Consider the following 24,144-nt stretch of genomic DNA (forward strand, 5'->3'; position numbering starts at 1 on the left):
CGTATAATCAAAATACTTTCACCGTTTCAAAATTTTTGATTTTACAGCATTTGAAAAATAAATTTTAAAAAGGAACATTTTTAAAAGTACCTGCGGGATTCAAACTCAGACTTCGTAGCTAACGCTTAAACCCATTGTGCTACACTGTTTGGTAACAATTTTTGATGTAAACAATTATATAGAATTATTCTTTATATTATATTATATTTTATTTCGATAGGTGTTAAACCGTTTATGGGTATTTATATTTTTTTTAATTTTACACCACCCACATGATTTCAAAATCTGCAAATGTAGAGTATGTCACCCAAATTTTTCCAAACAGAGTCTGATGCATTAAACAGGAACATTGCATGAATGTTCTTTCTTTAAAAGATTATGAATTTACAAAATTGTTTAGAAAATTTGAATTCTACTCATTTACAATATATATTTTTACATCTTATTTTTACCTCAGTAAAAAGAAAATTATAATAAATGTGACCTTATTTTTATATGGGTCCCCGTACATCTACCATGGTTTTTAATAATTTTTGTCATAATAAAAACACGTTAAAAATGATGTTGAATTAAAAAATTTATTTCATTAGCGAGTGAATGCATTAACTACCAAAGACTTGCTAATCCTACTGAAAACGGTCCATACTGGAAGTGTAAGGAAATACTTTTTCATTTACGATACAAAGTTTGGTTGTTTTTCTATATAAGTCAAAATTAATCAAATTCATTTCAACTATGCAATTTGAGAAACTTGTTTAAATGTTCATATTAAAGAGATTTGAAATATTAATCTACATAATAAAAGCAGTTACGGGTATAATCCTACAGCTGTCGGAGACATCCTGAAACGTGTACTGTGTAGAAACGGACCAATCAGACACCGAGTATTTCTTGCTCACTGACTTCAGGACTGACCCATATGTCTCTCCATTGGTAGCGGTATCACATCGCTCAAAAGGGATCTCCGCATTGAGAGAAAAGATGCCGATCAGATCCCCATTTTGGACGTCAATTTGGTTTTCAGTGGGGACTTCAAAGGTACGAATCCCGCCAACAAATGAATCAGGTATCTCGTTCTGACCAATCAACGTGTATCTGAAAAATGAAGAAGCTTACGTGTATTCTGTCTTAAACAGTGATTTACATTCCGCACAATTGGAAGCAAGAATCAATTGATATTGAATTGTCATGCGCGGATCCAGAGGGGGGGGGGGGTCCAGGGGTCCGGACCCCCCCCCCCCCCTCGAATTTTGCCAAAAAGGGGTTATCAGATTCTATTGTATAAACAAAATTGAAACACCACCACTATCCAGTATAGATCTGACAAGATGCCTATTAGGCTTGTCATTCGTTAATGCCAATTCAGCTATAAATGTGATGTAATTAACATCACATTTATAACAACTATGAACAAGTCGGAAAAATATGACGTCACGATCCACGAAGAAACCCTGAAAAATTTGCCCTTTGTAACAAAATTCGTCGCTGGTAAGGAGAAAAAGTTGGTTGGATAAATATAAATGGTTGACACACAGTAGCGCACTTCAGGTGGGTCTTTGCAAAATTTGTATGCTGTTTCCTCAGTCAGATGTAAGATGTTACGACACCTTTGTAAGTAAACCATTCAAAAATTTCAAGAAAGTTGGCGGAAAAGATTGTTCAATTCTAAGACACGAACAGTCTGCCTACCACAAAAGTGCATGCATTGAATATCAGACTCTGAAAGCAAGCCTCACTTCCCCAGAAACCACAGTCCAGTACAAGATTAGCTCACAAAACAAGGACATGTATGACAAAAACTTGAGGCCCTTGAGAATGATAGTTGAATCAGTAATTCTCTGTGGAAAACAGAACATTCCCCTGAGGGGACACAGAGATGACTCCACAAGTACATCATCCAACAAGAGCAATTTCTGGGCCATTCTGAATTTACAAGCTAGTCATGACAAAGAGCTGGCTGATCATATAAAAAATGCACCAAAAAATGTAACTTATACCAGCAAGACCATACAGAATGAAATCATAGACACCATTGGGTCGCACATCAATAATCAAATATTGGAGGGCCTGAAAGGGAGGGGGTTTTACTCTACCATAGCTGATGAAGTAACCGATACGTTTTCAAACCAAGAGGTCCTGTTTTTTGTGTGTGCGATTTTTAAATGAAAGTAAAAGTAAGCCATATATTTGAGAAGAATTCTTTGATTTTCTCCATCTGAAACGTACTATTGGGGAAACAATTGCAAATAAAATAGTAGAGGTTTTAACTGAGAACAAAATTTCCAGTTGTATGAGGGGCCATGCGTACGATGGGGCAGCAGCAATGTCGTCAGAAAAGGTAGGTTGTCAAGCTCGAATAAATTCTATCAATCCACTTGCTCTTTACACACACTGCAACAGTCATGTCCTGAACTTGAGCATAGCCCATGCGTGCAAAATACCTCTTGTGAGAAATATGATAGATGGGGTAAATGCCACATTCGTTTTCTTTGACGTCTCTCCCAAAAGGCAGCGCTTCTTTGAACATGTCCTTCAACATCATGGGTTGGAATCAAAGCGTAAAAAGTTGTTGGGGTTGTGTAAAACAAGATGGGTAGAACGTCATACCTGCTATGATGTATTCTATAGCATGTATACTGCCGTCATTGAATGTCTCCGGTCCATCGTAAACCCCGGGATTGACGAAAATACCCAAGATGAGTGGTCGTGGGACGCCCAAACTAAAATCACAGCACAGGGATTGTTGGCCACTATGATGTCGTACCACTTTTTGGTGACGTTCATCTATGTCAGGGCTGTTCTGCAGACAGTGAAGCCCCTTGCATCAAAACTGCAGAAACATGATCTGGACGTGTATGAAGCCCGTACATTGATAACCGATCGTGTTGAGAGGGTGAAAGAGATGAGAGAAGGAGTAGATGCTGAGTTTGAAACGTGGTATGAAGATTGCAAACGAATCGCTAATGAGCTTCAAATAGAAGAGAAGGTGCCGAGAACATGTGGTAGGCAACCACAGAACAAATATCGGTAGCTCCACTCCGCAACAATATTACAAAGGCACGGTAGCTGTTCCATTTCTGGATCATTTATCAACTGAGCTCAATGACAGGTTTAACAAAGATGACAGTGTTGCATATGCTTTTGGCTGTCTGAATTTTTCTTCTGGGAATCGGACTTACAATCTTCATCTTCACAAGATCTACTAGGGCATTTGTTGGAATGGAAGAGGGCTGGTGGGAAACTCGGGAAAAGAGCATCACAGCAGACAATCTCCTAGATACATAGAGAATTGCATACGGAGACATTTTTCCAGATATCAAAACACTTCTTCACATTGGTTGCACCTTACCTGGCACCTCTTGTGAGGCCGAGCGCTCATTTCTGGGCTTCTGGGATTCGTCGCATTAAAAGCTATATGCGAAGTACAGTGAATGAGGACAGATTGTCGTCACTAGCCCTCATGCACCTACATCATGCAAGAACTATCAATGCCAGTGAAATCTGCCAAAAATTTCCTTGAAATAAGGTTGTATCTTTTACAATGCATCAATATGTTGGTAGGCTCTGTCGGACCCCCCTAGGAAAAATGTCTGGATCCGCGCTTGATTGTTATGAAAAACGTGATATGTCTATACATCTTTGTAAACAAATACAATCATGTATATTCCTTTGTTTTAATAATTTTGATTTAAAAAACGACCATCAACTATACACAGTATAACAAATTAAACCAGAGGACTTGATCATCGGGATATTATTACGTTTTATCGGTGGAGGTTGGTCTCCAGACTTGTAGAGCCACCGTTCCGTCTGTCTCGCTGTAGAACTGCCATTTGACGAGTTTACCACTCTTCTGAATCGTCATCATGGCGTTGACACCGGTGTAGCTATATCGGGTTGAAAGAGATTTTCCCATGGAAACCAAAGGTGCGTAATTGTTGGGTTCTGGTACTGTACTGGACACTAAAAGCATTTTTTTTGAAAATCATGACTACGATATATATATATATATATATATATATATATATATATATATCGATTGTTGATATAATATTCAATATATATATATATATATTGAATCATTTTAAGACATACTTAAATAAACAACATGGGTAAACGTTTTCTTTACGCAAATATTACTCCAAAAAAGATGGCTAAAGAGACTGTATGGGCAACATATTACCCACCAGATTTGCCTCAAACATATAATTTTGACCATACCCTCTAATTTATTGAATAAAAATTCCAAGTATTTAAGATTTAAATTTTTTTTAATATACTTTTACAAGTATAAAAAGTTCTTCATCTAAAAGGGTTAAATATCGTTTAAAATTGCTATGACCATCAAAACTTAAACTGTTGATAACATGTAAAGATTCCATATTGCTTTGGCGTCAGAGTTCCAAATTTTTACATTAAGCCGTATGGTTATCATACATATTAGTATTTTAAAATTACCTGAACATTGAGGCGGATCCCCTGTAAACGACCCACTCCTTTTACAGGCTCGGTAGAGATCACCTTGGGTGTGGGAATATCCTGATTTACACCTATACTGTAACACGTCACCGATTGCTAGAGCACTGTCGGAGTTGACCAGTTCTGTGTTGCTCTCTAAGGTAACGCTGGGCACAGGACAATTGTCTTAAAAAAAGCAGCAAAAGTATAAGATACAGGGTTGTATATAAGAATCGAATTACTTTTTTTTTGTTTATACATATAAAAACAAGCAATCGAATTTAAAAGAGACAAAGGAATACTTCATAAAGAGAGTACTTCTCAGGCTCAAATCAACTGAGAGACATTTTAAAGCTGTGCTTCATACATAAAATAGTTCTCCAAAAGGTCAAATCTTTATCTAAAGTATTGTTTTAAAATGATTTATAGTACTGTATGCAGTATTATTTTCGCCCTTTCACACCTGAAAACGGCTTCATCCAGTCTTGAATTGGCATTAACTTAGTTTATGGTAGATACTATTTGTAGTCAACATAGCAATTAAATTTTTTTTTTAATTGGTCCTGTTTTAAGTTCGCACTCTAACTGTATACAGTATAATTCTAGAAAAAAACCCCATATGGTTACCCTCTATTTGTTTGCAGTATCCACAAGTTTTTGGACACGTATGCCATACAAACTCATCATTACTGCATGCTTGGGCGTCAGCGTTTACATACTTTCTGCAATTGTCTGAAGCATCTTTGCAAATCTTTCTAGCTATCAAATGAAATAAATCAACAACAATATTCAGTAATGTTACTTGTAAACAAAGGACTTGATCTGATCCATGCTTATTCATTCATTAATGTCTCTTACTCGTAACTTTCAGAAAGGCATTTGTTATAAAATTATCTAACTTCTTACTTCTTAGAGCAAAAAGCTTAATTCATGTAATGGTTAAATTCCATTGATAACTACGTAATTGTCATGCACATTAACTACTCAAAGTTAAGAATTATCGTAAGGGCAACATGTGTGAATCCTTTTCATGTCAAGGGGAAAAAGGATTCAAGGAGTTTAAATACAAAAAAAATTCATTAAATTCAAATTGCTTGTAGCACATTATTCTGTTTCTAGTTTTTGTGAGTTAAGAACCATGGCATTGTCTGACACCTTAGCTAGTAGAAATATTCTTAAGGAAAATAAAAATGTAAAGGCAAAGTTTGCGTCTAGACATGGAATAAGTGGGTACCTTGTGGAGAATACGAGCAGACATAGGGAATGTACTTGGCTGAAGAACAGCCGGTCCCCCTCCATTTCCCGTCCCCATCAGCAATGTAAGCACAGCTCTGTGTTGAACCTATATATTGAATAATACAGAATTACAGGAGACCTTGTCAAATAACTCCCACATATGTTGAAATAAAACGTCTAAATGTGATTAAATTGTAAAGTCAATGCTGCAGAAAATAAAATGATATAACAAATGATCGGTGATCTAGGAGAATACTCTCGGGTAGTGAATGAAAAATATAAAACCGTCGTTATTATAGAGAGAGTAAAAGAGCAAGATTTGTTTAAATTAACAGGCTATTGTACAGTTTGTACTCTAGACGCATGAATTACCATCCAAAGGATTAAAAGAGCATCACTTTTATACAGCTTTTCCATACACGTAAACTCTATACAGTAAATTCCTAATTTTACGCGAGTACTTAAATCCGCGATTTAACTGTTCTGTATCAAATCGCAAGAATATAAAATAGCAATATCCATTTTTTATCTATAATTTCCTTAAGGTCAGACGACACGTTCCTCAATTTTAGATAACTTTTTCCAGAAATGTGTTAATGGTTTACTACTACTTTGACAAGCTTTCTTGCAAAAAATTAGGGTACCTTACCAGGCATTTCTGCAAAATACTTGAGTATGCAATTTCCTATATAATCTTCTTGAAAATACACTTGGATTGCTGATACAAAAATAAATACAATGTACATCTACAGCACAGCGAAATTCACTATATTAGAACTATATCTTCGCCGGGGCGGGCTTTGAGCTCACGACCTCTAGAACTTATACGCTTCCGGCAGTGAGCGGCCACGGTTCTAACCACTCGACCATCTAGACACATAACCAAAGCCAAGTCAATTTTGATCACTTTAAAGTAATTATAAAATTAAAAAAATTTATTGGAACTTCTTATTACGAGGAGATACAAAAAAATTCTCGAGGAACGTGTCGTCCGACCTTAAGTTCAAAACTGCCTGAAAAATAAAAGCGAGACTTTAAAATATGCGTGGATTGCTTCTCGTGATTATACGCGGAAATTAATTCCTCGCCTTTCATTAGGAATTTACAGTATGATGTTACCTGATTTATAGTTAGTCCATTCCACAGGCTCTCCATCTGCCCAGAGATTGTCTTCAATACCAATCCAGAAGTAAACACCATCTTGTCTTTAAAAATATATCAAATACCTTGGTAATAATTCTCTTTATAAGTCAGCATTCCAGTATGTACTAGATTATCATTTCAGTATTTTAGAATAATGAAATAAGAAACGTACACTAAACTTGTCAGGAATCCATTTTCCTTTGCGTCCCTGCTAGAAGCTAGTATCGCGTTGTTCTCAGACGCACATCTCGTTACTGCGGTATCACGATCAACTTCATCGTAAAACGCCTTGTAGCACTGGCCCTGGTAAGGTATCCATCCGGTTTTACAACCTTAAGTAGAATATAAAGGTGCAGTTTCAAAAATATTTTTATTTTCTAAAACCATCGAAAAATCCTACAAACAACCTGATCCGAAGAGAAATATTAATTAAAAAAAAAACACCACGAACTAAAAACTGATAATCGGTTTGTTTTGCTTTTGCTTTCATACCGAAACAAGTAGGGCTGATTGGTCGGAATTTTTTTCTCCCTTTTTTCACAGGTGTTTGAGGACAAAATCGACCATCCCACCTTCCACTCCCACCCCCAAGTATATAGACCCGGACTTTATTTTTTTTTTTTTAAATTAAATTATCCTTTTATGGCATATTTCTAATCTAATTTATACAATTATTGCACACAATTACCTAAAAAAACATTTTTTAAAAATCAGGGGGTTGGGGCAGTCGATCCTGTCCTCAAGCACATGTGCCTTATTTAGCAGTATTTATACGTGCCTGTTTGATACTGAACCCTGCTGAGAGTGTAAAATGAGAAAATAATAATAAGTTGAACAATACCTGAATTCTTTGATATTTATTTTCCATACAATACATGCTACGTGCATATAAAACAAAACACTTGCATGGTCGTTCTAATGAAGTTTATTACGGAACGCCATTGTCTATTTTCACTTTGAAAATATAACAGAAGGTTACTTGCTTAAAAATGAGCGTCATTGTGTGGTGATTCAAATTTGTGGATATATCGATGATCCAACTACCGTGAAAGGTGGTCACTTGATTAGAGCCGAGGGTTTTATGCAAGTGACCAACTATGCAGAAGTGTATGCTGAAAGTCGGATATATACTGATTTCAAAAGAAATACTGCTACAAGCGACAAGATGACAAGATTTTTTTTCCAGATCGGACAAATACGGAAATTGACGATCTTCAGTTAAAATCATAAATAAAGTTTCAAGTTGGTGTAACAGTCTAGGGTCGGTCAGGAAAGTGGAAACAAACCTTTTTTTTCTTGGCCATATAATAATAAAAAACAGTTTGAATTTGTAGAGCTAAACAAAATCGATTTTTTATGTATAATTGCATTATTACTGTTATGCAAGGAAAACTTGGTAAAGAATTTTCTCACGTCCGCAAGTAAATCCTGCGTTTGACCATGTTCCGTCAGCTAAACAGGTGATTGTCTGAGTCTCGAAAGCGTTTGTTTCACAAGAAAGTACCACCGTCTCATCAACAGAGTAACTTTCTTTCAGGACTCCACTTGTTGAATCTGAGGGTACCACCGGCATTCCACACGTTACTGAACCAACTGTCAATGATTTTAAGTAGATTTTAACAGTATATATTTATTATATTTGAATAACATAAAAGTAATTTAATACACATACTAGTATATGCATTAATTTGCCTGACAATGCAGTACAAATAACTCTAATTCATATCTACATGTATTTTCTTCACAATGTGTTTACAGACTGACAGATTTGACAAAATACAGATAAGCTAGTTTTTTTTCCAACGCGAGGGGAAAAAAATCAAAAGTAAAAAAAGCCAAAATCAAAAGTCATACTAGAACCACATCAGAAATCATAAACAAATACAGTACATTGTAACTAACAACTAAATACCTCCTGTTTGCAGTTGTTGATTGCACAGATTGCAAGACATCCTACAGCCTCTTTGTAGTTCAGGATCTCTTTCACAACTCAGCATATCTGTTACCCTTTCTTCGCAATCATCAAATATGTCGAAACATTTTTCTACAATAAAAAAATTACTTTCTAGATACACCGCCAGAAGTTCATTTCTTGATATATCATTATCAAGTGTTATATGATATTCAAAAAATCACCGATTCCACAAACGTCACAATATCCCCTGGTACACAGATACTTGTTGGTAATGCACCAAGGTCTGGTGCCGTGGCCAGGATTTCGACAATAATTATTGAGAAGATCGTCATCAAGATCCCTGGAAAAAAAATGGGGGGAATAATATTATCATACTATGTCATCGAATTTATATATCCGTATTGAAAGCATTATACATCTACGTGAAAAGTTTCTTTAACTTTATCAAGTGCATTGATTAACACTTATTAGATATTGTGAAATCACTATTTTTGAATGCTTACATAGGATTGTATGTACTACTTAAACAGTGTTTGACTTCTGACCAAGGCACACATTTGGCAAACCGTCTGGTTATATCAACTGTTCCTCTGTAGTTTTCTCCGTTGTTGGTGTAACAAAAGCTGGAATCATTTTCTGTGCGATCAAGAAAGGAATCCATAAATTTCAAAATTTAAAAAAAAACAATGTGCATTTTTTGCAGTTTTTGTTGAGATTAGGTATTTCGAATTCGAAACTTCTGGATTACATACCATTTAGTAAAGTAACTTGAGCAGAAAATCCTTTTGCAGAATTACGGAGACTGGTTTCAAAGGTTAAACCTAACTGATTCTCTTCTGTAATAACTGTGTTCGGAAATCTGTCTCCACAATAACTGTAATTCATTTTTAGTATAGACATCAATTACAAACAATGTTTAGTTGTTACTTAAAGGTTTATCAATGATGATAATATTCTCAATTGATGTATACCTAACGTATGATTGAAATGAATAGGACTATTTCAGCATAATTTTCACTACAATATTGTACAGAAACTTAATGGTAATTCTAGGATGGAAAAGGATAATTAAATTATATTAAATATAATTACATTATATTAACATGTACATGTCTAGACGAAAACGATTTTTCTTCATGCCTTGTTTCATTTATTCTAAACATGTGATCTGACTTAAAAATTTGCAACCAGCTTACCTTAATCCAAACTGACCCGGAAGTGAATGCCTTACTTCCAAGCTATCCTCACATGTTCCATCTGAATTAGCCACAATATCAAAATCATCGAAGTCAAGTTTGAGTTTGAATCCAGGTGGTGCCTATAATACATAAACACGTGTTATTTTCTAGTAAAAGTACAAGTTATTGATGCATCAACTATTATTACATTTCAAAATTGTATAGACGAGGAAAATAATTGATGATGATACATAAAATCTATGGGGTTATTCTTTTTACACTTTTTAAACATACATGTATTTTGATAAGGTTGGGATTTACTCGATTCCGTTGCTTTTTACTCACTATTATGTTCCAGTAACATTTTCTTCCAGAGGGGTACGGTAAGGGGTATTGAGGACTGGAAATATCGACGGCGGTTTGTCCGGTCGTTGAAAGATGTATTGTTTTTCCACAGTCTGATCAAAATGGTAAATATCCGAATTCATAAAATTGAAAAATTTCATGTTATGTTATGTTTAGGGTATGATAAAAAATATTAACACGTGTCACACTTCTTACGTTTAAGCGAGACAGTTTAATCCGAGTTTAAACCGCATATGATCTCACAACAATAAGGGATAATAATTGTGCAAAAGCATTGTAAAATTAGTAAAGACACAAAACTTTTAATGATCTGAAGCAATTTTGATCTTACCATAGGTTGTTGGATAGTAGTAACAGAAGTAGAAATAGACTTTTCCGTATGACCTGGCTAAGATTTTTGGAATATGTCCAGATGTTGTTGGAACATTGTCTTCTGTACCTACTGTGTATGTTTCTTCCTCAAAGCTCATATCTAAATGAAAATTGGAAAAATATTGTAATAAGTTTACGTTCAAGTGAATCAACACTCGTAGTTCTGAATTTTTGCGTACCTTCAAAGTTTAAACAAAAATATCTGCAACTGTCCATGTTGACTCTTTTTGCAACAAATCGCATCAAATGAATATCAATAAAACCACTTAATAATTTGCGGATTGATTTCTAAACACAGGCACTATACATGTGACATTTGCCAAGCGAATGCTTAATATAATTATGCTTGTACTACCATCAACTTTCTGGCATGATGAAGTTTCTTTGAACAAAATGAAGGGCTCTCTGTTTGGAATAAGAAGCGGGTTTCTAGTGAAACCATCCTCTCGACAACAGAAATGGAAAGTGACGCTATCATCATAGGAACCGTCAGGGAGGGATCCAGAGATGTCGGATGGGGGCTGACTATCCTTCAGTGATATTGTTCCTTCACTGAATCCTATCATAAACAGTGATTTATTAAAATTAAAAATTGTACACTTGAGATTTTTTGGTATGATTGCCTTTTTTATCATTTTCAATATATCTGGTTGTGTGAATACGAATTAAGCCATGAAGAACCAAGAAATTCAATTCATCAGTTCAAGGGATAATTGCAAAAGTTCCATGAAGAAAGGTTCAATCAAACAACAAACAAAATCATGAACGTAAGCTGATAAATACATGAAAATGCTCCAGGCGTCGTATGATAATATATGATATGATAGATGATTACCTTCAGGACAACTCCCTCCAGATCTGATGATACAGTAACAACCAGGGCCCCACGTTGTTTGTTCTCCAATAGGGGTAGTCTGAGGTTTTGTACAGAATTGATATTGTAAAGATTGGTCAGAGGATGACAAAGAGGAATATGTATCTGATGAAACCGAGGAGTAATAGGAGTACTCCACAAATTGCCCCGGCTCAAAACCTTTAGGACATCCTGAAGACGCCTGTATCAAGGAAAATGGTTCTGCTGGCCATCTTGAATAAGATGTTGAGTCGACGTCTGAAAAAATTTCGAAAATGCTATATTAAAACAACTATATTTTAAACTTTAAAACTTATGCTATTGAAAAAGTGAATATGTTTAAAAATTTTATATATATATATATATATATATATATATATATATATATATATATATATATATATATATATATATATATATATATATATATATATATATAAGTGCTCTCACCGAATCCCAGTGGTGTGTAATAACAGAAGTATAGTTTGTAGTTAACAGTGTAACTAATCGTCATATATGGTATATCTCCATTTGTATGCAATAATTCTTGGTCGTTTTTAATCCTTAAGTATTGTCTACTTGATGTCATTCCTAAATCAAATTGGAAATATAAAATCACATTCAAGATAAAGTCATGTTTTAACAAATAATAATAAATAATATTCAAAAAGTCAAAGTCTATTTAACTTCTATGAAGTTTTATAGTGAGGTCTCGTTAAGAAAAAAAACTTGTTATATAATAGATTATGAGTAAAACATTTTTATTCTGTAAACAGCCTAACCTGTAACTTCCTGACAGTATCTTGTAGACGGAAATATAATGAAAGGTTCCCCAGAGGGCAGATTTACTGGTGAGGAAGTCGAACCGTCACTGCGGCAACAGAAATAGAATCTTGAGTCGCTTTCAAACTGTCCATCAGGAAGAATTCCGGAAATGTTAGAAGGGTTTTCCAAATCATCGTATTGAATGTATCCCGAAGTAAACCCTACGAAGGCCAAAAGAAACCAAAAGAAATAAAAGAATTGTCTAATACCAGTTGATTTGTATAAGTATTTTTCATCAACAATAGAATTACCTGAAGGACACACTTCATCTTGTTGATATATACAGTATTTTCCTGCTGGCCAACTCAATGAAGTAGCATCTTCGTCAGTTTTCTTCTTTGTACAAAAATTGTATGCCGTAGATGTCGGTTCAGATATTACATCAGCACTAAATATAGAACTGACGTGACTTTGTTTAGTATCCTTGTGATACTGAGTGAGACTGCCTTCGTAAAATCCACTTGGACAACCAGTGGTCTGTGTACCGAGAATCGTAAAGGAATCAGACGGCCATTTGGAAGCTAACATTCGGTCTAAAATGAAACAAAAGTTGATATTGGGCAAATGCTGGAATAATTCTTATAAGTCTGAGTAACGAAACACGATTTAGTAAAAGATTCCTTTTAAAATTGAATTAAAATTAAGCAAAACAGCCTTTTGTCTTTTCTATATTCAAATTAGGATCAGAATGGACAGATAAAGACTAGAATTGTGAAAGCGATTTTTTTTATTCGCCAATCTTTTAATATATGAACGAATAAAAGAACACAGTAAATCTATCGTAGGTGTACCTCCGTCGTAGCGCGTGCGACATCCCATGGCTGGATCAAGTCCTTCTGGACAGCGACAGGTGCACTGATCTTTAATGTAAGCTTGGTATCCAGAATTGTCACAGGTCAGTGTAAAATCAACACACTTTAATCCTATGTAAAAAGGTTAATCATAAAGGTCAATCCAAAATTTAACATTTTTAAACAACTGACAAAGAATTTATCAAATAAATGGGATTTACTTAAATTTGTAGTTTAAAAGTTCAAACTTAATTTGTTAACGTAAATCAAAGGCATATTTTAAAAAATCTTAAGTAGGGAGTAATATAATGTAATATTATGTTTAACAAGTATGTTTTACATGTTTTTTACCTTTAAAATTTTTACCTTCATGTAATTTTGAGTAAAATTTTATTGCAATATAATGTGGTGTTTTGTTTTCATTTATCGTTTTTGATTTGGGTAAATGACTATATGCAGGGTAAATTTCTGTTTTGTGTTCATGATGAAAGAGGAATGTGTATATATATATATATATATATATATATATATATATATATATATATATATATATATATATATATATATATATATATATATATACGCAAAACAATATTAAGCAATCTAATATATCATCTCTATGATTGTGTTGAATACTATAGGTATCCCATATATACATGTACCTTTGCAATCTGTAATCTGAGACACCTCGCTGAACAAATAATATTGGTAAGGATCCGTTTTTTTCACAAGATATTCAAGATCAGGATCAAACACAGACATTGTTGGACCTCCAGTCGTAAAAGTCTACAAGGCATGAGAAATAGGATATTCATATACAGGTCAACAATTTTTCTCATGGCTTATTTGATATATTGAATATTGATAAAGCGTTACGAATAGTAACCCACAGAGAAAAAAATTATTCAAAAAGATTTTGAAAATTACCAACAAACTTTTCGTGCCGTTTGTGTTTTTTTTTTAATTTACAAACTTGTTGTCCCTATCAGAAACTAATTTAGTACATATGATTATGTAGCTGCAACATGTTATTTAAAGGAAAACTTACATACATTCCATAATGCATCACATTCGACAGATCATAATACCCGAACATCCAGCTGCTTTTAATGTTACGCTCGTAATACTGACTCTTGTAACCTAGAATAGATATCACTGAAGTTAAAATAAGTCAATGTAAAATGTCATCGTAGCAAAATATCTATACAGAAAATAAATACCTAAAAACCATAATACAATATTTATACAGTCATTTTTGGCAAACATGATTTAGTGAACTGCAATTACACGGCAGGTTTTTATATTGGTTGGCATACCAGATCATGGTCAGTATGCCAGTGCCACAACTGTCATCGGAATTGACTGCAAAGCATTGTAAACCATACGTGTCAAGCATCGTCTATACTCTGTTCCAAGTTTCTACTTCCACAAATTTTCGCTAAATATTTCTGTAAAACGCCATGGCTGCCTTATGTTGCTATTTCATAAGAAGATTGTGCTGTATTATATTATGATGTGGTTATTTCATGTGAAGATGGTGCTTAATGATCTGAAGATGGTGCTTTATTATATGAAGATGGTACTTTTTTATATGAAAGTATTAAAAGAACCATCACATAAAAAAGCACAATCTTTATATAAAAAAAGCACCATCTTTAAAAAAAAGCACCGTCTTCTCATAAAAAGCACCATGTTTATATAATAAAGCACCATATTCATATTATAAAGCACCATCTTCATATAATAAAGCACCATATTCAGATCAAAAAGCACCATCTTCATAATAAAGCACTATCTTAACATGAAATAACCACAGCATAACATAATAAAGCACCATCTTAACATGAAATAACCACAGCATAACATAATTAAGCATCATCTTCACATGAAATAACCACATAAGACAGCTATGGCATTCCATATATTTCGATAATCTTATAAACACCTTAGTTTGTGTCCAACCTACGTCCAGAAGAACGGAAAAAACCCCCAGTGTTTTTGTTTTAAAAACCCGTCTCTATTGCTTCACCGAAAAGAAGAGAGTCTATTGATATATTGTATTGCGATCAACATGATAAGATCTCTGACGATCATGTTGAAAAACTGTGCGAGGAGTCCGGAGAATTTCCAAGTGCATAAAAACTGTTAGATTTTCCTATCATAAAACCCAGTAAGAAACGCGTTTTCGCTCTCATGATTTTAAGGGTATAAATATGTAACGTGAAAAAGAAGAATTTTCTTATAATTTGTCATATTTTGATTTCATTTGTTTTTCTTAGACAGACATTGTATCAAGAAATTACAATTCCATTAATAGCATATTAAAGGGACTTGGACACGATTTGACTTTAATTTTTCAAATTTTATTTTTCCATTTTAAATGTTTATACTGATAAATATAGAAGTTTATAATGCTATGTCAAAATTTGAAAGTCAAATATCAAATTATAAGCAAGATACAGAGTTCACAATTCTTTGTTTTGTAAACAAAGCTCAATATTGTCAATTTTTACATATGTGTTGTATTGGTGTAAGTTTCAATCAAATGTATCTTTCTTTTGTTGATAATAGTATTTATGAAGATAATGAATTAGTTTAAATTGTTTTTACGTGTCATTTTGTCTAAGAAATGGTAATTTTCTACATTACATTTTTTGTAAACAACTATAAAACTCGAGCTTTGTTTACATTAAAACCAATTTTTACCTCTGCATCTCGCTTGTAACTTGACTTTAACATTCAATATTTTGGTCAATCATTTAAAATGCACCAGTTCACCATTTTATACATAAAAAATAAAAATAAAAATTTTGATCTTAAATCGTGTCCAAGTCCCTTTAAATGCAACAGCTGATTGTTAAATACTAGTATCTTAGGCAAGAGTACAGTATGTATATTGTAACGAATTCAATTTCATTGTTATATGTATATAAGGAACAAATTGTTTATAAAATATTACATGTATATTATGTTTACTAGTAAGTACATGTAGTTATAAGTATAAATTGTAACTCACTCTCCTGAATGTTGCTATAATGAACACTCAAATAGTCATTGTACAGAGGGTTCTTCTGCTCGTGGTTCAGCCCAAAAGCATGACCAAGTTCATGCACACAAACATCCTATGATAATACAATTTTTGATATTAAATTTCGGTAATATTATCGGTAAAATTTAGATAACTACATAGTATAAATATTTCTGCATAAAGCACCGAGCAATTTAAAGTTTTATTTCCCTTGAGATTTATAACTTTTCTGAATATATATAACGTACATGTATTAATTTATTCCATCTATAGAGTATTTCAAAATTAATCATAATTTTATAACAATTGTGATCTCAGCAAAAACTGTTTAACTAAATGTTTACGTGCTTACATTACCACAGCAGTTGATATTTTGACCGTTCTTTTTAGCTAGATTGCCAACAAATGACCAACATCTAAAACAGAAAAGAACTTATGTAACTGTTTATCACTCTATTTGAATCTAGTTTGTGTGCTATTTCTATGGAATGAAAAATTATTCGGATTCACTTCGGAATGAAGTAGTCAAACTCATTGCGAAAATACGTTTTTTTTCTTCTTGAAATTAAAATGAATCAATGGAATTTAAAAAGATAAAACAAAGCACATTTCATAAAAGTTAGACTGCGGCAAATCATATTTTAGTATGCAAGTTATTGTTCTAGGGATATACACGTAACACCAAGGAAGGGGATGGGGAAAAGGTTATCTTTTAACAAGAGTTTTTCTTAAACTTTTATACAGAAAGTTGACTTTTGAAGAGTTGCCCCCCCCCCCAACATTTTTGAGTGCCTATAAAAAGATTGTGGAGATATTAAAATAAACATTTAAATAGTAGTCGTAGGGACTATGCCGCTCCCCTTCCCATGTATGTGGAATTTGAAGATTGACTGATAGATTTGTTTTCATTTACCCTCCTGTACTGAGGTGTTTGAGGTAATTGTTGTGACTCAAACCGTAGTCAATTTGGGTGGTCTCTGTGTACGGGATGAACCTCAGACATGTCCAGTACTCGTAGTGGTTGTGTGCGCGAATCCTACTGAACTGCTTTTCTTCGTCTTGATTATATAAAAGAAGATTTTATTTTTATTGTTGAAAGAGAACACTTGAATAAAACTAAAAATTGAGCTTGGAAAGTGCAATACTGCGCACCGTATGTATGTCTTACATTCAATTTACTGCAGAAATGTAACTCCACAGGAAATTTGAATAGATGGACCGTGGAGCTACAGTTCCAACTATACAAACCTGTATATTTATTGAACACAAAAAATGAACACGGCTTTAAAATTATTAAACTAATTCTGCAAACATTTTCCTACCAAAAAATAGATTATTTTACTACTCATTCACTCCTTATTTGCCTTTAAAGGTTTCCTAAGCACCCATTTTACTTTTTGGGACTTGTGAGGGTGTTTAAAAGATATTCAGAGGCAGATAAAATAATGAAACATAAAGTAAAATGTGTCACTGATATTTTGGTATTTACTTCAACAAAATATTTTCTTAAATTAGGTTAATATGTCCAAAACGAACAATTTGTGCACATTTTATGCGCAATAAATATACAGTTTTTTTCTTTTGTATGGATGGAGCTGTAGCTCCAAGGTCTGTCATCCCGAATGTCCTTGGAGCTGCAGTAACTGTACAGCTTTAAGTATCGTTTAATACACTGTCGAGCTAGCAAATGTATCCAACCGACGCAAAAACGCAACTTTTTACAGCCCAAAATCAATGTTTGTTTAACTCGGTATGTTGGCGAGCATTTTGAGCTACGTATAGTTTATTGATACTTACCATACATTGATACGGCATCAAATAAGTATGGCACGATCCCTCTATCCCAAACACCTGGATTCAAGATGGCAAATCGTTTAGATCTTCCATTCATTCTTTTTTCGTTCTGATAAATCTTCAATATATGAATAAATTTTAAAATTAAAGATAATTTTTTTAGCTTTAAAAGATGACTGCACTTGAGGACATTTAATAATAGCGAAAATTGATTTTAAGAATGGCATGTTTCTTTTCATTGTAGGAATTGCCAATGTTTTAACTGCACCTGAATGAAATGTCCTGGATATAACGTTTATATTTACAACGAAATAAGTCGTTTTCAAAGGTAAGAAAAATAACGTGTTCTTGAATATCCATAGGATACTAAAGAGGCCCACATTTTTACAGATTTAATACACAGTCAGTGAATGTTTGACTATTCTTCTCCTTTTCATGGCAGTTGTATATGTTTATATTCATAAGCTTGTGTTAGAAGGAGAACAAAAGACAAACATGCTCTCATGGTTGAATAGACAAAAATCTGTTATTTCTTGCGTTCGTGTTCTCTGTTGTAAACGGTATACTTTGACCTGTAAAATAGTATAATTCACCACGTGATTTTTAACCCCAATATTCACCCCCGTTTTATTTTCGCCCTCGTTGTCAGTGGGCAAATTTAAGGCTGGGCGAATTCCAATGCCCAAAATCAAAGCATAGTAAACACAAGCATGTCAAGATTTGTGATGAGCATTAAGGTTTAGAAAACAACGAATTATTTCCAAAATTTCCATTAAAAGTAATCTTCGAGAAAGGATTTTCGCGTGTGTTTGAATTTTGTTCCGTTCAAACGGAAGGTACATGTAATTTTAAAAAATGAGAAAATTATGATATGATTTTTAATAATAATCTAAATGTACCTTAAACATATGAGACATGTTTAAACAGAAGTAATGGTTTGTTTGCATACACATATTTTGAATATGTTAATTTTAAAGTAGTTTTGCTTAATGCGTCAATATCATTTTTTTTTCAACAAACAAATAATGGGTTTTTTTGTATATAACAAGTTCGATTTACCTCACAATCGACATCCGGCTTTGAAACGTCATCTGGATTTCGGCCATGTTTGATTGCCATCTCTATTTGGTGATAGTACTCATTGCATTCCTCTTCCTGTTCTTGTACTCCAGCTTCTGTGTTATCAGTATGGGCATTCTTAATCTGTCAAAATTCAACCAATATTTTACTCCTTGGTTGTATGATTCAGTAGTAAAGAAAGACTCTGTATTTCATACATGCATGTATTTCCACTTACGTGGTCTTTTCTGTATTTGTCGTGGACAGCCTTAGAGTCGCCCTTTTTCCCCAACACCTTGTAATCATGAGCATTGTCCACATCCCCTTCGTTGTCGTTCTTGATTAAAACAAAGAAAGTAAAATATACATACACTGTATAACATTTTAAATAATCACTGTCTGTACCATTTAAGCAGCATGATATTTACCCTTTTATTGTGTATGTTTACTTGAAAAAAAAAACTTTTTAAATTAAAAAAAAAATTAATTTCCCCCTTAAATTTTCAAAATATTTACTCAACAAAAACTTGTTTAAAGGGATTCTAGAACAGCGCTCAGAAAAATACAATTTATTGAAACGATAAACATTACATGTAAAAGCTTTAGTTTGTTAATTTAAATGGTCTTCTATCCATTTACAAGTAAACATTTTAATCAACTTTATGGACTGTTAATATCGTTTCCGATATATTAATGTTCTTTATTTTTTGTTATATTTGCTAGCCTAATCTGTTTTTAAGCATCCATTTATCGAAATGATGGAGATATTTCGTCTATGTTTATTCATACAAGAAAAATTTAAACATGAAAAATCGCATCACCCTGCAATTTAAATGAGACCAAAACTAATTTCGATATTTCACATAGTCAAAAGTGTATTAGATCATGAGAGATTGGCTTACCCCAAGGTCATCGTCAGCAGTATTTTCTTTGTTTGCTTCATTTTCTCGCTTCAGCGAAATATCAGCATTTCTTCCAGTAAAATGCAAACTATTCTGAAATAAATGACAATGGACAATGTTGTAAAAAATATTAACAAGTTTATACTTTAAATGTAGACCCCAAAAATCTCATGTTTTTTCATTTGCTTTTCTTATTAGATTTTTATTGCAAATTTCTTTCTTGTATTGGTGTCAATCAAGAATATTAATGTTCTTTTTTCTAGTAATGATTTTTCTTTTCCTTTCTTGAAATTCTCCGATTAAATCTTCAAAATCGAAAAAACAAAAAATTATTTTATTTACTACTTACAATATGCAATATTTTCATTTCGGTGTAAATCATATATGTCTAAAAAATATTTTCTCCTGAGGAATATTTCTTATAAATACAAAACACCTCTCCTAACAGGTATATGTACATGCATATAACAGATTAGATGGGGCCGATAAGTCTGCTTATTTTGTTTTTCTTACATTATGCCCGGCCCAACGATTCGTATCTTTTTGATGGCCCGGTTTTTTAAGCTTAAAGGACTTTGATCATACACATAGTCAACATTATAATAAAAAACCAACTTAAATTTATTTTTCACCAAATGTTAATTATGTTATGAAATGTGGTTTTATAAATTAAACAAATTAGATTTCTTATATGTTATTTGATCTTTTATACTTTTATTATCCACTCTTCACGCTCTTGGTAAGATGACGTAAATATACTGCGACCTTCAAAGTTAAGAACAAATATTTTATGACACACTTCTATCAGTGAAAGGTCACCATGACATCAAAATGCAATGACATTGATACTTATTGCTACCTTTTTTATATTTTCCCAACGCTATGTTATTTTGATCGTTTGTCATTTGAAAAAAGTAAGCGATGCATTTATTTGAACAATAAATTGCTTTCTTTTGTGATTCATATGGGTATCACAGGATGAATCTCTGACATTCAGTCAATTGAAAGGTGACTGAAAGGTAACTGAAATATGACTGAATGGCATATCTCTGCCATTCAGTAACCTTTCCAGAGCATTCAGTTATCATTCAGTCGACTGAATGGCAAAGCTTCATCCTGTGTATGAAGGCTTACCTGGTTTCATGTATATGAAACAAAACAATCTGCAATTATTGCAACCTTCGTAGTCCACATGAATCATGAAAGAACCATTTTATTATTCATATTCACATATTTCTTTCAGTTATTGAATTAACTATAAAGATGAAGTAAATTATTGATTTGAATTATTGTTATTATTTTATTATTCAGCGGTACGTCTGACTGAAAAATCTTTGTATGGGAATTTGGGTGTAACGGGAGCTGAAAGTTTTGATCGATCAGCGTATCATACGGATTTCCTGACACACCGGACATCTGCAACTGCATCATTTTATAAGCATTAATTCGAATAAACAGGCAGTTCTCAACAAGTGTTTTTTAATCAATCACGCAAGTCATGTATAGCCCCCCCCCCCCAGGTGCTTTTTTTCAACAATTGCAAAAACAATGATTTTCCTAGTGTGGCGGTAAAGGTTCTTACAGGAAAGACGGAATGTTGAGAAAAAGGAGGTTTTAATTGGTAACCACCCCACTTCTGCTTTTCATATCAGCTATTGTACCTTGAAAACTAAGTGTAATCCACGGAATATGAGCTGAATCATTTGCTAGTAAATAAGTGGCTCGACCCGCCTCTGTTTTATGATGCTAACAATTGTTTCACAAAACATATATAAATCAAATAAAATTGTTTGAAAAGTGTTGTTTGATAACGTGTAAGTTTTAATATCCTTTTATCTTTGCCACTTAAGTGGCTCACTTGGAAGGTATCGTGTATATTTAGGAAGTCATTATACATGCAGTAAGTTCCCGAAATTGGACGATACCGGATATCCAAAAGTCAGCCTAGCTACCCTATCTATGTATATTACCCGTTCTTTACAATTCAGTTCAATGTTTTATTGACATCACCTTGTTGGCAAACAGTCAAAATGAAATCAAATGACAGACAAAAGAATATTATAACTTAGAGGGTATAGTATGCAAAACAATTTTTAAAATTCTTCCGAGTCCCTGGAACTGTTTTCTCTGCATAAAGCATCTATCTAAGTTGATACATAGACGTTTTGTAGTATTATAATCACATGATCTTTAATTGGATATACCAAAATATAATTCATCAATACAATTTTAAAATTACACAGGACAGTAAAGTACAATTTTCAACTTATAATTTACAAGCGTAGCATAAACGTTTTTCCTTTGGGATAATTGGTTTACAATATCTACCTGTTTAAATGAATAGTGAAAGTGCACTTATTCTTAATCTTGTAAGCTGGGAATTTTAATGTCTTTTCAAGTGAAACTTTGAATGCTCTCTCAACTTATACTCGATAGAATTTAATATTTTATAGTAGAAATGAAGATTTCTTGAGTAAGAAGAGATTTTGTTCGATTGTTCTAAGATCATATCACCAAAAGTTTTATTCAACTTAAACCTCAAATCCTTATGGTAAATATCTAAAGATGTTAAATTTAGTTTTGTTGAAGATGAAAAAACTTCCTTTGCCATGAAGTATAACTCTTTAAGCTAACTCATTGTCTTACGCTTCTTTAAAAGCTGATACTAAAAGTGCATTATTATATATGGTATTTGGTTTAATATTTCTTAGTCTGATGTAGAATTTAAACATGTTTTCATAACATAAATTGAAAAATTGGATAAGAACCCAGTTTAACATATGTTTTATATCTAATTTATAGTAAGTGCTGGCAACAATTGTTTAGCTTAATATTAATGTTCTTTAAGGAATGCATTTCAATTGAACCATTATAATTCCTATGTACTTGAAATCGTTTATTTTACATAAAAACTAAGGGGTTATTTTCTATAAAGCAGCTTTGAGTAAGTATGGTTAAATCTTATTATATGTATCAGAATTGGTAATTTTAAATCAAATAAAGGACATTTTTCAAAAACTGAAGCGAAAAATAACTTTTCACTTATTATACCCTAACTAAATACTATAATTGTACCCAAATAATTTTAAGTAAACGAACTACACTGCAAATAAAAGATGTAAATTATTAAATAAACTCTACCTTTTGCTGACGGACATGGTTTCTTTCTATCAGTGCTCGTAAAACATTTCTTAAAACTGATTCTTCCTTTTCAGTTTCGCGTAATTTGCTGCTGGCTTGGACCAAATCTGAATTCCCAACTGCGAATACAAGCAGGGAGCAGAAAGCGATAGAGCTGAAGAGCTGCATCTCGTCAGCCCTGTCTGAATTTGTAGTCCACGTCTAAATTTTAAAACTTGCTCTTTTTATACAAAGAGGACATGAACCAGAGCCTGAAATTAAAAAAAAAAACCTAACCACCCAGCTATTATACCTATACATATATGTATATACATAATTGACCCCCAACAGTAACAAATCTTGATGTCATGGTTCATTACGCATCAAGTAATCGGAAATTTAGTTCTTATTGAAACGACATAAATCGTGCAGAAATGTCTTTTTAAAACCATGAACTAGAACGGATGCTTACATGTACATACATCATTAGAAAGAAATTAGATCTACAAAAAGCATTAGAGGTTGTTAAACTTACTATGAATGCTCTTATCATAAATATACGTATCATGAAATGCATTTAAATACATTTAAAATATATACTAGTGCTTATATTTGGCATCGATTAATTATAATGGGACAGTGAGCAAATAATTAAACACAACACACGGGCAAACACCCACACACGGGCAAACACCCACCCACCCCCACCCCCCCCCCCCACCCCACACACACACACACACACACACACACACACACACACACACACACACACACACACACACACACACAGCGCACGCACTTACGCATTTACTATGCGCGAATTGTTTACTCGAAGTATATTTACATCAAATTGTCAGATGTGTGAAATTATCTCACCCTTAACCCTATTCGATTTCAGCATTTACAAGGTCATGGATATCCTCTTGAAGTAACCAAACGTAAGCAGCCGAAGATGATGAGCACCTCAAAGTAAAGAAAAAAATCTGCACCCAAAAAACAGGTCTTTGAAGACTGATCTTATTTAAGAAAACACATTTTCATGTATATACTTTTTATTTTTAGTTGACAAACATGTACACGTAAGGCTGATAGTAAAATAATTTC

General features: G+C 33.2%; 1 protein-coding gene across 1 annotated transcript; it reads right to left on the minus strand.

Annotated features, from left to right (window-relative positions):
- Positions 1-575: 575 nt before the first annotated feature.
- Positions 576-23,277, minus strand: LOC136276235 (uncharacterized). Its single transcript, XM_066087691.1, has 31 exons — positions 23,062-23,277; positions 19,921-20,013; positions 19,257-19,355; positions 19,019-19,162; positions 17,963-18,077; positions 17,079-17,223; positions 16,518-16,581; positions 16,154-16,259; positions 14,186-14,277; positions 13,800-13,923; positions 13,138-13,269; positions 12,598-12,879; positions 12,304-12,507; positions 11,972-12,112; positions 11,504-11,779; positions 11,024-11,227; positions 10,628-10,768; positions 10,276-10,388; positions 9,949-10,070; positions 9,505-9,626; positions 9,256-9,388; positions 8,974-9,092; positions 8,750-8,881; positions 8,251-8,430; positions 7,010-7,169; positions 6,814-6,899; positions 5,693-5,800; positions 5,086-5,217; positions 4,459-4,644; positions 3,762-3,963; positions 576-1,095 (listed from the first exon to the last, which is right to left on the minus strand). Exons 1-31 carry the CDS (start codon positions 23,227-23,229, stop codon positions 792-794), a joined length of 4,629 nt encoding a protein of 1,542 aa, XP_065943763.1. The 5' UTR covers positions 23,230-23,277; the 3' UTR covers positions 576-791.
- Positions 23,278-24,144: the final 867 nt, after the last annotated feature.

Source organism: Magallana gigas, chromosome 6 (genome assembly GCF_963853765.1).
Source record: "Magallana gigas chromosome 6, xbMagGiga1.1, whole genome shotgun sequence".
NCBI classification, from domain to species: domain Eukaryota; kingdom Metazoa; phylum Mollusca; class Bivalvia; order Ostreida; family Ostreidae; genus Magallana; species Magallana gigas.

What these genes read in the sequence shown, in the direction of transcription:
- LOC136276235 (XM_066087691.1), bottom strand. Translation starts at nt 23,229, where the DNA reads ATGCAGCTCTTCAGCTCTATCGCTTTCTGCTCCCTGCTTGTATTCGCA. An exon ending in ATACTGTCAGGAAGTTACAG is followed by an intron (nt 12,113 to 12,303) that starts GTTAGGCTGTTT and finishes AATTTGATTTAG; the next exon opens with GAATGACATCAAGTAGACAA. An exon ending in TTACACACCACTGGGATTCG is followed by an intron (nt 11,780 to 11,971) that starts GTGAGAGCACTT and finishes AAATTTTTTCAG; the next exon opens with ACGTCGACTCAACATCTTAT.